This window comes from Brachyhypopomus gauderio, chromosome 2 (genome assembly GCF_052324685.1).
Source record: "Brachyhypopomus gauderio isolate BG-103 chromosome 2, BGAUD_0.2, whole genome shotgun sequence".
In the NCBI taxonomy this organism is placed as follows: Eukaryota; Metazoa; Chordata; class Actinopteri; order Gymnotiformes; family Hypopomidae; genus Brachyhypopomus; species Brachyhypopomus gauderio.
In genome coordinates this window covers 15,653,943-15,671,733 of record NC_135212.1, presented here as the reverse complement: position 1 = coordinate 15,671,733, position 17,791 = coordinate 15,653,943, and the positions used below count along the sequence as shown (strand labels likewise).

The window sequence follows — 17,791 nt, the reverse complement described above, 5'->3', positions numbered from 1 at the left end:
GGAGGGGGAGGAAGAAGAGGAGTACCCTCCCTCCGTCTACACCGACACCACCGTAGACTACGGCAAAGAGGAGGAGGAGTCAGAGGAGGAGGACTACCTCCCTCCGCCTGTGGGTCTCTCTCCCAAGGGCCAGGAGGGTGAGGAGGAGCGGGACCATTACCCTCCGTCGGAGGACGACAGGTCCACAGTGGAGTACGGAGCAGAGGACTATTCCCCGTCTGTGGGCTCGGGAATACCCGAGAGCGACTCCTACACGGAGTACGAGGAGGAGAGCCTTCCCTCCTCCATGAGAACCGTCAAAGGGAGGAGGACTCCTGGAGAGACCGCGTCCTCCAGACCTTCCAGGGCCAGCCCCATGGACTATTCCCGGGGTGAGAGTCCGGCTGAGTCCATGGAGGGGGTCCTGGAGGGCGAGGAGAAGCTGATGGACTACGAGGAGGAGCTCCCTCACGCTGCGCCTGGTACGTCCGCCAGCCGCGCTGCGCCGGGCCCGTCCTACAGCCGCGCTGCGCCGGGCACGTCCTACAGCCGCGCTGCGCCGGGCACGTCCTACAGCCGCGCTGCGCCGGGCACGTCCTACAGCCGCGCTGCACCGGGCACGTCCGCCCGCCGCGCTGCACCGCGCACGTCCGCCTGCCGCGCTGCACCGTGCACGTCCGCCCGCCGCGCTGCACCGGGCACATCCGACCGCCGCGCTGCACCGGGCACGTCCAAAGAGGGTTCGCAGCGAAGGCAGGAGGGGGACTGCCCAACGCAGTGCCAGCAGCTCCGGACCTCTCTCCCCTACTCGCTCTCTTCCTGGCGCAAAGCCTGGCGCCTATGTCAGATGTGTGTGTACCAGTGTTTGTTAGTCTCCCTATGTGTCTGCCTAAACCATTCTTCCCTCTCGTGCCACTGTGTGTAAGCGTGCCTGTGTGTGTGTTTGTAACTGTGCCGTTTAATGTGTCGAACGTTTTTTCCCCGGTCTTCCCAGGGAAGGTGTGCTAGGCAATTCGTGACGGACACTTCGCCAGGGGCAGTCACCTCCCAGACGCAGGACTGAGCGCGTCGGATCCGCCCATCGTCGTGGGTTCGGGGCACTCGGTCCTGTTGGCACCCCGGGACGGGTAGTGCCCTTGGAGGGGGCGCCTGTCACGTTGAGGACCCCGGCCCCTCCCTTTTGGGCGTGTGTATTCGTAGTCCACGTGCCTTGTCTGCGTCAGCGGAACTCTGTGGTGATGGCTATGTCGTGTGAATAATGTGTCTCACCTGTGAATCGTCTCGTAATCACGTGGGGCTATGTGGTTTGTCTATTTAATGTGCGCTCGCGCAGTGTCATGTGCTCGTCGTTGTCTAAAGTCTACACGTTGCTGTGTGAGAGTCTCTGTTATCTGTGCGCTATTGCGCAATCCGTGTCTGAATTAAAAGTGATGTCAGTCATAAAGGAAGGATTCTGTGTCTCGTCCTTCGCCGACCCACGAACGTCACAATTATTAGCTTATTTTATACTACTTTTATTTTATAATTATTTATTTTATAATCATTATGTTTTTAAATAGTAGGCCCGTGATTGACTCTTCAGAAATTTGGCAACCTCTTCGTAGTATGCACTTCAGCACCCTGCTCAGTCAGTTTACGTGGCCAACCACTTCGTAGCAGAGTTGCTGTCATTCCCAAACACTTCTATTTTCTTATAATACAGCTGACAGTTGACTGTGGATATTTAGGAGCGTGGAAATTTCACAACTGGATTTGTTGCACAGGTAACGTCCCATTACTGAGCTCCTGAGAGCAACCAATTCTTTCACAAATGTTTGTAAAGCAGTCTGCATGCCTAGGAGCTTAATTTTATACACCTGTGGCCATGGAAGAGATCTGATTCCGACAATCTGGATGGGTGAACAAATACTTTTGGCAATAGAGTGTATATGTATGCAACCTGTAAATAAGTTAGCCCATGGAAATCAGGGTTCCCAGATTCTCAGCAAGATCGACAAAAGTTCTGAGATTATTTGAACTATATTACAACACCATTTTACTGTTAATCATTATCTTTGGGGAAAGAAGGAAAATAAATTTGTCATATAGCCGCAAGCGGCGATTGGCGGGTTCACACACGAATAGGCATTTTGGCCTCAATAGGCAAAAGGAAGCCCAAAATGTCCTTTAGACCTAAAAGTGAAAAGAAGCTGTTTGGGTTTGGTCAGTGTGTGCTCTACAGATATGTGTGATGGCATCTGCGTGTGTCAGAAGGGGAGACACAGAAATAGCACATCTGGCTAGGGCTGCATCTATGTGAACAATATAGGAAGGCCTGCACGCATCTATACATGATTGGGCCTGTATATTACCGACAGAGAGAGATTGAGGGAGCCAGAGACTATGCTTTGTTAATTCACTCCTTGCACCTAGCACGCCTAACATGACAGCCCGTGTATTCAAAGTATGAATGTAGTCTGCAAAGCCTGGCATTACATGACTGACATGACTGGCTTGACTGACATAACTGATATGATTGGCATGACCTCACTGGCATGACGAACAAAAGTAACATGACTGATATGACTGGCAGACTTATATGACTGCACTGAAATGATTGGCATGACATGACTGACATGACTGGCAGAACACGACTGACATGATTGAAAGGACTGATATAACTGACATGACTGGACTGATATGACTGGCATGTCTGATATGACTGATACGACTGACATCACTGGCATGACTGACATATCCTATACATATATTATAGATATGCATACAAACTATACATACATTTAGTATATGTGTGTGGTAGTGTATGTACTCAAACAATGACAACATATACTAATACTAGTGGTGGGCCGTTAACGGGCGATATAAAAATTACTGCCGTTAATCTATTCTTAAAGTTGTGTTGGGAACTGGGACAAAAAGGGTAAGCAAACTAGGATGACTTTCAACTCGATAGTTTCGCTCGGTTGTATTCCTAACCAAATTGCACAGTAGGGGCGGTGCTCGGAGCGGAGCGGAGCTCGGAGCGGTGGTTTTCTGCATGGTTCTAGCGCTAGATTCGTCGCTATTTAAATAATTATTTTTAACTGTTAAAACTGCAGAGGACCAAAATCTCAAAAACTGACTTTTAGTCATTACTTGGGTAGCACGCATATGAGCCATTTTAATATAGATTAATCTAGATTAATTTCAGGATTTCATTGAGATTAATCTAGATTAAAAAAATTAATCTATGCCCACCCCTAACTAATACATATACATATATAAGCATACATACATATAGGTATAAATGTGTGTGTGTGTCTCATAAAAAAGAAGCCAAATATTAGTATGAGCATGTGTCTACGTGTGTGAACCCTAAAAATCACAACAATTACAACATAGGGTTCACACACTACGTGTGTGAACCCTAAAAAGTCGCTATCAAGAGTACTTCAGTGCCTAACCACAGAGTGATGATCAAATACCTCAGACATTGTTTGAGAAGGCAACCCACATCCACACACCCCCACACTGCAACTTTGTCGCTCTGCCTTACTCACACGCAATTATGACCCATGCAGTTATATGCACATGAATGCACAGTTTCACACATATCACTTGACCTTACAGTCAAACAACAGGAGAGAGCAGAGACTGACTGACAGACCACGAGTGAAAACAGGAACGCATGATATTGTGTGAAAGAGAGAGAGAGACAGGGAGAGAAGCAGAAGAATGCGTGGGTGGACACACTTCCTTAGCCACAGCCAGTGAAGTCCTTTGAATATGGAGAAAAACACATGGTTGTGAAATTAAACAAGGAAAACCTTTCATGGAGGAAGCAGCTGCTTTAAGGAAAATAGACAATAGAACAGAATCTCTGTTATCCAGCAAAAAGGTTCCATGAATCAATTATAAGATCCCACGTGTTCAATTCTCACCTCAGGCTCTTTTCATAAACTTTAGTGCGAAACACCTCCTCCTGGTCCAGACTTATGGTGCAGAAGGTCCCAACATCTCGTATTCGGTTTGACCCGGAGCCTACACCCAGGTTCCTCCCTTCACCTGGAGACAGAACACAAGCAGCATAGGACAACATGAGTGTACACACAGACAGCTCAACAGAGAACTTCAGGCAGTGAGACACTAGAATAAGAAGTTTGTAATGGCAGCTACATGATGGGGATGCACACATGGGTGTGGAACTCGTGTAAAGCTGGCTGACTTCACATTTGTACATTTGAAATCTGCTCCCACAAACATACACATAATAACATGTATACAAATGTAGGCTCCACAGACACAAAGATTTGATTATGACTACACATGCACCACAACACCCTCACACACAAACATACAACAACCTCAAATTATTTAACATATGTACTGGCACTAAGAAAAAAGAACTTTATCAAATACTAATCAAATACCAGTGATTAATTAAGAAAAATAAAACAGAGCCAATGGAGTTTGGCATTTGAAAACTGATCAAGTGTTCTATGATTATTGCATTAATTAATCAAGCAATTTGACAAGAAATACTTTTGCTTTACTAATAGTATCAATTGTAAATACAGTAGAACCCCGGAACTCGACGCTAATTCGTTCCAGAAGGAGCGTCGAGAAGTGATGCAGTTGAGTTCAAATCAATTTTCCCCATTAAAAAATAACTGAAAACTGATTAATACATTCTTAATCATCAAGTTGAATACAAATGCAAAGTCAGTCACATGAATGCCTTTTTCAACTCTATTGTTGTATTTATCGTTTTCCTCTTCTGCTTTTCTGCCATGTCTTTCTTGGGACCCATGTTTTTTTTGTCTAAACCAGAACACCACAAAAACCACAAGAAACAACAAAAAGACAGCAAAAGCTTGGAGCACAGCCTCAAAATGGTTTAAAACCCATTGAACAACAACGGCAACTAATGCCAACTAGTGGCATGTGACTGAAGCACAAACTGTATTTTGTTTAGAAAAGTCATGAGTCGGGTCGGATTCCGAAGCTTTGTTCGAGCTCCGAGACAAAATTCTCTCAAAAACTTTGCGTCGAAATATGAATATGTAGAGTACTGAGGCGGTCGATTTCCGGGGTTCTACCGTATATAAAAGAGAATACAGGAGATTTCCAACCCCTTTGTGCAGATGTCATTTTCAGGAAGGAAATCTTCAGGAGGAAGTCTGTCACTACAGATTCGCTTAAGTCTAATTAGATGTGAGCGAGGACTTGAGTTTTTGCAGGCCTTGAAATGAGGAATGGGTCTGTAGGTTTATAATGGATGGTGGTATTTAAACTACAAAAAATTAGTAAAATTCACTGAAACATCACTGATACAGTGGGACGTCTAGGCTTATTTTCCTTTTGATTTTTTGGAAAAAGACAGAAACAGCTACATATTGCATGGAGAATCAGGGAGGTCTCCTGCTGAAATGGCATGATTCTATCCAGTGGCCTGGATAGAAGACTATCTGTGGAGTGATATTAGAGTTGGTCTGCCTATAAAAAGTAGTGTCAGAAAGCTGGTTGATTGCTTCCTTCTTGAAGGTCTTTTCTCCAGACAACAACAGCTCCACCTTATCAGCTGGTTTAATAACAATGTCACTCCTTTTGTTTACATTTTTAAGGACTGAGTATTCTTCCATAGGTAGATTAAGTTTTCTAGTAAGTAGGGCTGCACGATTAATTGTATTTTTATCGTTATCGCGATGTGAAGTTTCACAATAAACACATCGAAAGAGCCACGATAACTCCTTGAATAACAGCAAACTCAAATTGCATTATCCTCGTCCAGCAATAGAGGGAGCTATTCGCGCTGCAGACTATGATCACGTGACGTAAGTAGGCAAGAGGCAGAGTGAGGTGAACACGCTCATCAGACATGTGATTTGGTTTAAGCCTGGTTTACACTTGACACGGCGCGAGGGTCTGCGAGGCGAAAAGAACGTAATCGCGGTGGCTTCGCCCGTGCGCGATGGCCTCGCGCGCTGTCGATTCACGAGGTCGTGCACTTCTCAAATTTTGTAAGTTCGCGCGCGCCGCGTCTCAGCGCAATGAGAACAGTCATGTTTGCAGGGTTCATACACCTATACAAGGTGGAATTCAAGCACTTGTTTCAAGGTCCATTTCAATAATTCCCAGCACGTTAAACTTAATTAAGTTAAATATTTATACATATACTCCAACTTATTCTAAATAATTCGCTTTTTTATCACATTATTTAATGGTTGTTTATTTTCAAAACACCCAATCTTAACGTCTTCATGTTCTCTCATGTTTCGTCCTGGAATTTGTTGTGAAACAAAGTAGTTACAATTTCAAGCATCTTCAAGTACTTTAGCATAAATTCCAGCACTTTTCAAACCTGAAACACAAAGCAACATTAAAATTGGTCAGGTAAATGTTCATTCCCTTGTATTTGAGGGTTGTTTTTTTAATACTAATAGGCCTACATATAGTTTCGGACAACACTGCAAAGAATGTGACACGGCAAGATTAAACGCTTCCGCCGTTCGCGGAGGTTCACGCAAGGTGTGTGGAGTCGCGCTACGGTCACTCGTGATAGTATAAACCTAGATTGAATCTATTATTGAATAAACCTGCAAAATATTTGGAATTATTCTGGATTCATTACACAGTAAAAAAACAAAACAAATTAACGTGCTGCTGTTCAGAGAGACACTATTGTCTTTTTTTCTGTCTTTTAATCTTAAATTATCGAGTTTCACATCGATATCGGGATATCCAACAATGTTATCGCACATCGCAATTCTAGGCCATATCGTGCACCCCTACTAGTAAGTTTCTAATAATTTCTCTTTCACAGAAGTTAATATAACAATCCAATGTTTCAAATTCACCTGTAGGAGGTGTGCAGGAAGATTTACTTGAGTTATATTAAGAAAAGTCAAGGTTTTCACTGACATCATGGAGTATATTTTGAGTGTCTTGGCCATTTTTATTAAAGTAAGCATGTAATATTAAATGTCTGAAAAAATCTTTAGTATAACAGATGCGAGGGAGTCGAGTATAAAAAGACTAGGTGCGTTCGAATAAAGGCTACATTTATTCAGCAGGACATGCTCATGGAACAGCAGTCAAACACAAATTGACAGGACACGCTCACGGCGTGTTTCACAAATAACAACTATCACGTTTAAACAGTTCACACTAAAGACGAGCACCAAACTATACAAACACACACACTATATACACGTAGCCTAACAAGCACCACTTGAAACACATTAGTCTAACGAAAAAAGTGCGCACACACACACACACACACACACACACACACGTACATATAAAGATATGGACTACATTAACTCACGCCCGAAGGGAGGAGTTCGGAGCTGTAGCGTGACAGAGCCCCCCACCAATGGCACTACCCGTCCCGGGGTGCCTATTACAGCAACAAAGCCCCGGAGCCACAACGATGGGCGGGTCCGGAGCCGCCGGAATCCCACGTGCCCGGGAGATGTCGACCCGTGGCGGAGAGCACGCCACACACCAGCCTAGAACACCCTTCCCCCCCGGTCACTCCCCCGCATCGGGAGCCCTAGTAGCTTGCGCAGGCTCCTGTTTCTGGGCCGGACCATGGAGCGTCCTTGGCCCGGTGGCCCCTCCCCCACAACTTCACAGTCACCTTGGAGCACTCTGAAGGGTGCCGACACTCTGCCTCCTCTCCCGAGCTTGCTCCTTCCTTCGGGCCGAAGGGAACTGGCTTCCTCCTCGTACTCGGACGGAGGGGGGCTGACGTCACCCCCCTCGTAGTAAACGGTGCTCTCCGAGTACACTGAGGGAGAATACTCCTCCTTCTCTGAGTTTTCCCTCTCCTCCTCATACTCGGACGGAGGGGGGCTGACACTCTCACCATACTCCTCTGGGTCAGCGGTATACTCCGACGGAGGGGGGCTGATGTCATCCCCCTCGTAGTACACAGTGCTTTCCGAGCACACTGAGGGAGAATACTTCTCCTCTTCGGAGTCTTCATCCCCGAACTCGACCTCTGGCAGCGCAAGCACCACCTCTCCGCTGGCGAGCATCACGTCTCCTCCTCTACCTTTGTGCACCTCTCTTGCTAGAGGAGAGGAGTCCCTCGCCGACTGACAGGCAAGGTTCGACCAGGCTTCATCCGCGAGTCTACGGTAGTAGCCTGCCAGTCCCTCGTCCTCAGCCTCGCGAGCATGTTGCGAATATACGCTCCCCCTAACTCTCCGAGGCCACGTCTGGAACCTCACACTTTTTTAGGCTCATTCAGAATATGCGTGTTACCAAAGTTTAGTCATTACTTGGGTAACACGCATATTCTGAATGAGCCATTTTAATCTAGATTCATTTCAAGATTTCAGTGAGATTAATTAATAAAAAAAAATTAATCTATGCCCACCCCTAGTTTCTATGCATAGAAAGAGATAGACATTAATTATTCATCACAGCAAATGGCCATTTTCATCCAGAAAATACGGGTAGCAATCGCAATCGCGGGGGCTCCGCTGTGGCGTGTCGAGGTCGCGTTCTGCTCTTCAGCGCTGTGTTTGCAGAGTTCATCCACCTTTACAATGTGGAATTCAAGCGCATGTACGGCTCTTTCAAGGTCCATTTTTCATTTTTTCCAGCACCTTCAGCTTAATTAAGGTACATATTTATACAAATACACATATGGTTGAAACAATTAGAAATAATTCACTTTTGATCACATTAAAAGAGATTCAAAAAATTTTAGGTTTTGTATTTTTACTGCAACTGTCATGCTGTATGATTCATTCACTACTTTAGTGCTACCATTTGAAAACTGATCATGTGAGGCCATGAAAATCTGTATTACATGTAATACTTAGGTGGAGACATTTTTCTAAACTTCAAGCAAAGACACTTGCACTAGCTCATGAAAGACACTTAGGAATAATAGGGACAAAACATCTCAGAATAAAAGTGCGGTGGCCTGGCATGGACAATACTGCTATACAGATAAGCAAAGAGGGGCTCAGTATTCAAAAGTGGATGTTAGAGACAGTACTGGTCCAACAAGACAAAGTGGACAAGTTTATAACACCGTTCAATTCAACACCACACAAAGTTTTAGGCTAATCTGAAAACCAAGTTTTTGTTCAATCTCCAACCGTAGTATGTTGTCGTAAAAATACAACACATGTAAAGAAGTTTGAAATGCCAGAGACCAAACAGGAACCCCTTAGAAGTGAAGAAATATCTGACAAAGAGGAAAGTGTAATAAACAAACAAGCAGAGACTGATACTCCAATACCACCAGAGGGCTCAGTATGGCTGGGAATCAGACCCTCCAGAATTTCGCGATGTTGCGATTTGCAACTTCAACGCAAATTCAAGCAAACCCCGCAAATTCAGGGCAGTGTTGCAACTTCAGCCAATCACCGCAACTTTCCTGCAAATTTTACCAATCACTGATGTCGTCTTGATGTGACGTCGACAAACTCCCGCCATACTTCCGTGTATACGTTCAAGAGGAGCAGACTGAAAGCAGAATGAGCGAGGCGAACATTTCACACTTGCCGACGAAAATATCGGCAAAAGATCAGGAAAAGCAGTATCGCGGTATACTACATGAAAGCGGGGGTAAACCATTTTTTTTTTGTTTTCAGTGTTTGATTGTTTCACAATGATGGGTTCATACATGTATTTCCAACAATTTCAACATTTCTAGCACCAGCCCATCCACTCCAAGTGATTTTTCATAGTCTTTTAAGAGACAGAAAGTCCATTTCTGCCACCGAGCTGTTGCACTTCGAGGGATCCTTTCAAGAAAGTGAGAGGGATCATTGTGCATTCTCTGTCCCAAGACCTGTGTTTCAGGGTGCGGGGCATACAAAACTTGAGAGGGATCATTCCTGCCCAAACTATTTCATATAGAGACCGTATATACAAGTGGACAGGACGAGTGAAAAGTGAAGCCTCCGTGTGTCAGCTGCCCTCTAGTGGCTGGCTGCAGTACAACTTTTAACCCCGCCCATTCCCATGTAAGTGAACGGGCCGGACGAGAAACTTTGAATTTTTATTACACGTAAAATAAGTTTTTTGAGCAATTGAATTTTGTCAATTCTATAAGACCCCATTGCATTAGTATCTCTCCCAGAGTTTTTCTCTACGATAAACAGATTTTATAGAAGTTATTAAGTGTTATTTAAAGGGGTGTGCCGATAAGGTGATTGACAGTTAATAGCTGCGTTGGTTGACATCCAGTACCAGACGCTCAAACTTGAACACGCTCAACAGCAAAACTCTCGACAGCAGTATTAAAACCTTTTACTTTTGTTTATTTTGTAAAACATCAAAAGTGTCTATACTGGTGGGCGTATCCTAACGAATGTCGGGGCGGAGATACGGTCTCTGGCGGAGATACTGTCCTGCCTACCGGATTGAACGCGCATGCTCTGGCACCAATTTTCATCTACTGCGCAAGCGCATCCAAGATGGCAGCGTCCGTGCGGCCATCTTGGTGGCTTCAAAAGTTCACAATGGGAGTCAACAGTGACGTACCGTCCATTATATATACAGTCACTGATTTCATACCACAAAGAATTAGAGAAATAAAATCATTGCTTGAAGTGTTAAAACCAGGGGTAAAACAGGATAAGAAGCATAATACCCATAGGGAGATCTAAATAAATGGACAATAAATACATGGGTAAATAACAGGGTTGCCAACTCTCATGCATTGAGCGTGAGACACACGCATTTGACTGTCTTCACACGCTCTCACGCCACACATCCGATTTCTCATGCCGAAATAAAATCTAGTTTATTTACCTCTGATCCACATCTATGATTCAGTGAGTTACTAGTTCGCTCTGGCGCCAACCACTGGTGATCTGTGTCCATTTTACACCCCCCAACCGGTAACAACTTACGTTCGCCACCCCCCGTCAACAATTTACACTCGCCACCTCTTCTAGGTTCAAATCTCACTCCAAGCGATCTTGAAAAGTTGGCAACCCTGAAATAAATAGGTAAATAGATAATTAAAATGGACTAAATAGAGGAAACCATACAACATTTACTCCCTATTGCAATGTAATCACAAAAAAAAAAAAAAAAAGCAAAAAACACACCGCAACATGCATCGCAATTTTTTTGAAAACACCGGCAACATCAAACATTTTAGCCCGAAACAATCACAAAAAAGGCCCGCTAAATCCTGGTGGGACTGGGGAATGTCATTATTGACCAGACCTCAGAGTCGAAGAGACACCTCAGAGACTAGGTAGAAATAGAATAAATAGACCCATTTTTCTCCCTGACATATATGAGGAATAATATACTTTATCTGCCCAGGATTTTTTAAGCTTATCATGTTCATTATCAGATTGGTGAGTTCAGGCAATTTGCATGTTTTAACTGGTTTAGAATTTTCTTCCTTTTTATAGAACTATGAAGACCTTTAACATTATAGGCTATAATATTAATTACAGTTTATAGTCTGTGCTTGATGGGAATATATAACTGCTAGTATGTTTTTGTGGCTAAACTTATACATGGGAGGAAATAAAACAAAGAAAAATTTATCACACAAAATCTGCTCAACATAAATAAACTGAATAAGGGCCTGGATAAAGGAATTTACATTTTACATTTACGGCATTTAGCAGACGCTCTTATCCAGAGCAACTTACAAAGTGCTTTGCATCTGATCACAGAATTCATCCTAAGTAATAGTACGGATAGGCCAGAATTCAAGATACCATCGAGTCAGACTACTACTAAACTACAGGAGTCAATGTCATTACCTAGTGTTTTGCAAGTTAAATGTTTGCCAAGAAGCACAAATAACCATAGACAGACATACAATTTAAGAACAACGGCAAATGGTATCAGCCGAGTTAGTGCTCTGGTAAGAACACAACAAACAGGTGAGTCTTCAGTATACGCTTGAAGATAGCAATAGACTCTGCAGTCCTAGCAGCTAATGGAAGATCGTTCCACCATCTTGGAGCCAGGACGGAGAATAGTCTGGAGCTTTACCTGCGTGAAGCTGGTCCCCCATCAAACCCAAAATGCTGAAATAACACTGCAGTTTGTGCCTATTTGTGCTCTAAATATTTTTGTTTCTATTTTATATTTCGCCTCTCAAGAGAGCGTGGGTTAGACCAGACGCCGTCGTGACTGCTCCGCTCAGACTATGCTTTATAATAGCTGTTTATTTAGTTTTTCTTAGTAATTTTACCACTCCGTCACTGGCACTGATCACATATGACTTACACTTTTAGAAATAAAAACCAGGTCAATTTACCTTTTCTCTGAGGACTTGCGCGATAGCTCGACTAGTCCAACAGACATCCTCCGGAATGAGGACTCGAACAACAATGGAGACGAAGACTAACTGCCAGTATTCTGCTCGCCAATGTACAATCGTTGGATAACAAGCTGGACGACATCAGGGCTCGAGTCTGCTTCCAAAGGGACATACGTGACTGTAACATTCTTTGTTTCACGAAGACATGGCTCACTCCTACCATTCCAGACCATGCTGTACAACCTGCTGAAATTTTCTCCATTTCGAATGGACAGGACGGCGGATTCTGGGAAATCTAAAGGCGGAGGTGTGTGTTTCATGACCAACAACAAATGGTGTGATCCTAAGAATAGCTCGGTTCTGTCGCGCTCCTGCTCACCAAATATGGAGCACTTGGCTATTCTCAGTCGCCCTTTCTACCTGCCTCGTGAGTTTACCTCAGTCATCACTATAGCCATTTATATTCCACCACAGGCGGACACGAACATTGCTCTAGCCTCACTACATGATGTTGTTAATGCCCACTACGCTAAACACCCAGACACTGCGTTCATTGTAGCTGGTGATTTTAACAAAGCAAACCTTAAGAGAGTTATGCCCAACTTGCAGCTTGTGCAACCTCTCGTTGCACAAGCTGCAAGTTGGGCATAACTCTCTTAAGGTTTGCTTTGTGAACAAGTACACTGGACCACTGTTACACAATATTCAAGAATGCCTATAAAGCCATCTCTCGCCCGGCTTTTGGGACATCAGACCATGCCGTCATTTTCCTCATGCCGGAATATAAATAAAGACTAAAACAAGAAGCTCCGTCAACCAGAGTGATAAGACGCTGGTCTGCCCAATCAGAAGCCACACTTCAGGATGCGTTGAGTTATGTCGACTGGGACATGTTTCAGGTGAGCTCTGATGACGTTGACGAGTTCACGGAGGTAGTTACAAGCTTTGTAGCCAAAGTAACGGATGATATCGTGCCTATGGTGACTGTTAAGATCTTTCCTAATCAGAAACCGTGGGTAGACAGAACAATTCGTAAGGCCATTAAAGCTCGTACTACTGCATACAACACAGGACTGAGCACTGGGGATATGACTCTTATGCCTGTTTCGAGGTTAGCACCGATTATGCTAATGCCGTTAGCATTGCTAGCTTAGCAAATAACACTAATGTTACAATGGCGTGCAACCTGACCAGTGAGGACCACCCTCTCACCATTTCTGAGGGAGACATGAGAAAAGCTCTGAAACGGGTAAATAGCAGGAAGGCAGCTGGTCCTGATGGCATCCCTAAGAGGGTACTAAAATCTTGCGCTGATCAGCTGGCCCCTGTGTTTACTACCATATTCAATTTATCCCTGGCCCATTCTGTCGTCCCGAGATGCTTCAAAAAATCTACAATTATCCCTGTTCCCAAGAAGACCAACCCATCCTGTCTGAATGACTACCGCCCAGTGGCTCTCACCTCTGTGATCATGAAGTGCTTTGAAAAGCTGATCAAGGACTTCATCTGTTCATCCTTCCCCCCTACACTGGACCCACTTCAGTTCGCCTACCGTAGCAACAGGAATACTGATTATGCCATTGCATACATTCTCCACACTATCCTCACCCATCTCGACAATAGAAAAGGGAACTATGCATGCCTACTGTTTGTGGACTACAGCTCGGCTGGTCACGAAACTCTATGATCTGGGGCTAAACCACTCATTGCGTTCCCGAGTACAGAGCTTCCTGACTGACAGACCTCAAGTGGTCAAGATGGGAAATTTTACATCCAGCTCAAAATCCCTCAGTATCTGCACCCCCAAAAGATGTGTATTGAGCCCACTCCTGTACTCGCTGTACACACATGACTGTACAGCCACCCATAGCTCCAACACCATTGTGAAATTTGCAGATGATACATTTTTGCAGGTAGGCCTAATCTCCAACAATGATAAGGCCTACCTGTGTGAGGTGGAGCAACTGTAATCATGGTGTGGAGTCAACAACCTGGAAATGAATGTATCTAAGACCAAGGATAAGGTAGTTGACTTTAGAAGGGAGAAGAGGAGGACTTCATATACACCTCTCCAAATCAATGACACTCCAGTTGAGAAAGTGAGTAGCTACAAGTACCTCAGAGTCCACATCTCTGAGGACCTGACATGGTCCACACACATCTCCACCCAGATAAAGAAGGCGAGGCAACGCTTGTACCATCTCAGGTGGCTGAAGAAATTCAAGATCTCCACAGCACTGCTGGAACTCTTCTTGTCTGTCACCATTGGGTCTGTTTTTGGTAACATCACTACCTGGTTTGGTAACGGCAACGCACAGGACAAGAAAGACCTCGAAAGAGTGATACGCTGCTCTGAGCGCATCACCAGGACTGTACTGCCAAAACCTCAAGACATTTACTCCAGGCAGTGCAGAGCATCTGGGAAACACCTCAGTAAGGACATTCACCACCCAAACCATAGTCTGTTTGTATGGCTACCCTCAGGGCAATGGCTACGTTCCATCAGGGCCAGAACTGAGAGGCTGAGGAGGAGCCTTTACCCTCAGATCATTCGGACACTAAACACAACGGATACACAAAACACATAACACACGTGGTCCATTCCATTCCATTCTGCTCTTCATCAGACACACAACCACCTTATCTGACACTCAGTCACTTATAGATCCATTTACATGTATGTTGTAGATTATTTATTCTCTTTTTACTTCTATAATTTATTTTTACTTCTATAGTTAAGATATTTGATATCTTATAAATACTGTAAATTGTAAATTACTTAATTGTTGATTTATCTATATATTTAATTGTAATTCTCTTTTTACTGCCGCATAGTCTAGGAACAGTCACATATTCATTTCACTGTGTATCTTGTATCACCACAATTTATACATGTGACAAAGAATCTTAAACTTTATCTAGTATTAAGGCTTTTGAGTAATTAAAAAATACATTTTTGACCTGTGACATCACCAGCCCCCCTCCATGTCCAAATCACTCCAAACTGGTCTCATTCGTTTGTGCTACGTTTGTGCTGTTAAAATTAACATTTGTGCTTAACGTCACGAGCGCACCTCTCACGTCTTTAACTATAGCTATACAATAGAATGGACTGGATGATGCTGAAGTACAGAAGGGACAGGAAGTAAGGGGTAACAGAGAAGGCATGACATCAAAGCTTTTGTTGAGAGACTTATGAGAATCTTAATGTTCCCTTATGCAGATCAACCACATCTTTGTCTAGAAGGCATCTGTCCAGAAATCATCAGAGGTGTTGTGGGCAGTGGAAATGATCAGGAACTGTCCTTTTGCTTCATTGCTGAACTGCCAGAGCCAGCTCCAATGTTTTATGTTGACCTCTTGAAAGTTTCTGCAACATACGAAGCAGGGCATCCACATTCAGGGACCACTCCTCCTCCTGGCCATCTATCTGTTTAGCTCAATGCATTAACATTTAAACATTTGCATTTAACCATTTTACTAGTACCTTTATTATATTCCTATAATGCTTATTTATTTTCCTTTGTAGCTTACTGAACTTGTGGGTTTTTTTTGTCTGAACCACCAAGCAACACCATCTCATTCAATGTAGGCCTAGGCTATGTGGTGTATTGTTGATTGACAAAAAGTCAAAAGTAAAAAAAAAAGTCAAAAAAAAAAATGTTGATTTATATGCACAGTACATTCAATGCATGGATACGCAATGCAAACCATTTAAGGATACTGCTCTTTACTCACATTCAATAAAGAACTGTTCTTTTGCACATGCACATCACTATTTGTATGATGTCTTGCTTGATAGCTGCCTTAGGACAAATACTGTATTACTGACACAAAAACATTGAACTGAATCTAAATGCCTTCATTATTTATTAACTTCACTAAAACAGTTGAGCAATGGCTTACATTTTCGTACTAGTTCAAGCTGCCAATAATTGTAAACATATGAGTGAAAAGTGAAAGTAATCTTGATCTTCCAATAATGAAATTGACTGACAAATCTTTGTGTGAATCATTGTTTCTGTGGGGATGCAAAAACACAAAGACACAACCCTCATGCAGGAATCTGCAATTCTGCAAAGAGCTAATCATTTTCTTGATGAATACACCAAGTACATGAGTCAGAGGTAGGAAATAATGCATCTTATTTGACATGGGCACTCAAAAACATAAATAAGTGAAAACATGAAGAGAGCGTAGCAGAGGAGTCACATGTGAGAACTTGGGGAGATTGAAGACTAGTCGTGCTGCAGCATTCTGAATTAGTTGTAGAGGTCTGATGACCCGTGGAGGAAGACCTGCAAGTAGGGAATTGCAGTTGTCCAGCTTAGAGATTACTAGAGACTGCACAAGCACTTGAGTAGCTTCCTGTGAAAGGAAGGGTCGTATTCTCCATATGTTGCAGAGGAGAAATATGCAGGATCTGGTCAGTTTTGAAACATGTTGAGAAGGACAACTCATCCAACGTTACACCCACTTCGAGCAGTTTCTGATAGTGTTAACAAGGTGTTCTCAAAGGAAACTGTGAAGTTGTGTGGGTTTGGGGTTCCTGGAATGTACAGAAGCTCAGTTTTGCTAGGGTTGAACTTCAAGTGGTGAGCAGTCATCCATGAAGCAATATCTGAGAGATAATTGATCATAGACTGCTCGCTCCAGAGTTTTTGATAGAAAAGAAAGAAGTGATAACGGTCTGTAGTTGTTCATGTCAGGAGGTGTCATCTTGCTTTTTTCAAGATTGGTACCACACTTGCCATCTTGAACACGGTAGGTACATGACCAGAAACTAAGGAGTTGTTGACGATTGCCGAGATGAACGGAAGAAGTTATCTTGACATATTCTGGACAAGAGTGGAAGGAATTGGATCCAGTGGGCATGTAGTAGGATTGCTAGAAGTCAGAAGTTGATGTATCTTGTCTGAGGAGAGAGGGGAGAAAGAAGTAGGAAGGTTGGGAGCTGGGGAGAAGGACTGACGGACTGCTGCAATCTTCTCTTCAAAGAAGATGACAAAATCCTCATGAGTGAGAGAGAATGGAGGAGGGGTGAGGGAGGGTTAAGGAGAAAAGAAAATTAATGATATGTAAATCTTATTGTCTTTATTATTAACGCAGGATCCTGCGAGAACATTAGGATCAGCAAGAAAACAGTGTAAGAAAAACAGTATAAGCCTGATTAGATTAGATTCAATTATATTGGCATTGCCCTAGTACAGGTACTGGATAACAAAATGCAGTTTAGCATCTAACAAGAAGTGCAAATGAGCAGAAAGTGTACATGTACATGAGCATGTAGGGAATAAATAGGAGATATATACACACAATAGATATGTACACAGGAAGAGGCATGTGTAGTATAGTTGTAGGACTGTAAACAGTAGCAGCAGTATTGCAATTTAGCAGTTCAAAGTGAAAATATGGCATGATATGAATAGAGGATACAATGGGATGCGAACGTTTGGGCACCCTTGTAAATTTTCCTGATTTACCTTTATGAAATCATTGAATGTTTGGATAAAAAAATTCAGTTAAATATATCATATAGGGGACAAACACCGTGATATTTGAGAAGTG

General features: G+C 43.4%; 1 protein-coding gene across 3 annotated transcripts in view; it reads right to left on the bottom strand.

Annotated features, from left to right (window-relative positions):
• rasa2 (RAS p21 protein activator 2) overlaps positions 1 to 17,791 on the bottom strand; it is a 103,445-nt gene that overhangs the window by 76,169 nt on the left and 9,485 nt on the right. For all 3 annotated transcript variants that reach the window (XR_013124730.1, XM_076988751.1, XM_076988759.1), the window contains exon 2: positions 3,900 to 4,023. Coding sequence is in view for 2 of the 3 variants with exons in the window: in XM_076988751.1 (XP_076844866.1) it covers positions 3,900 to 4,023 (124 nt within the window). In the remaining variant the exon portion in view is untranslated. The remainder of the gene's footprint in view (positions 1 to 3,899; positions 4,024 to 17,791) is intronic.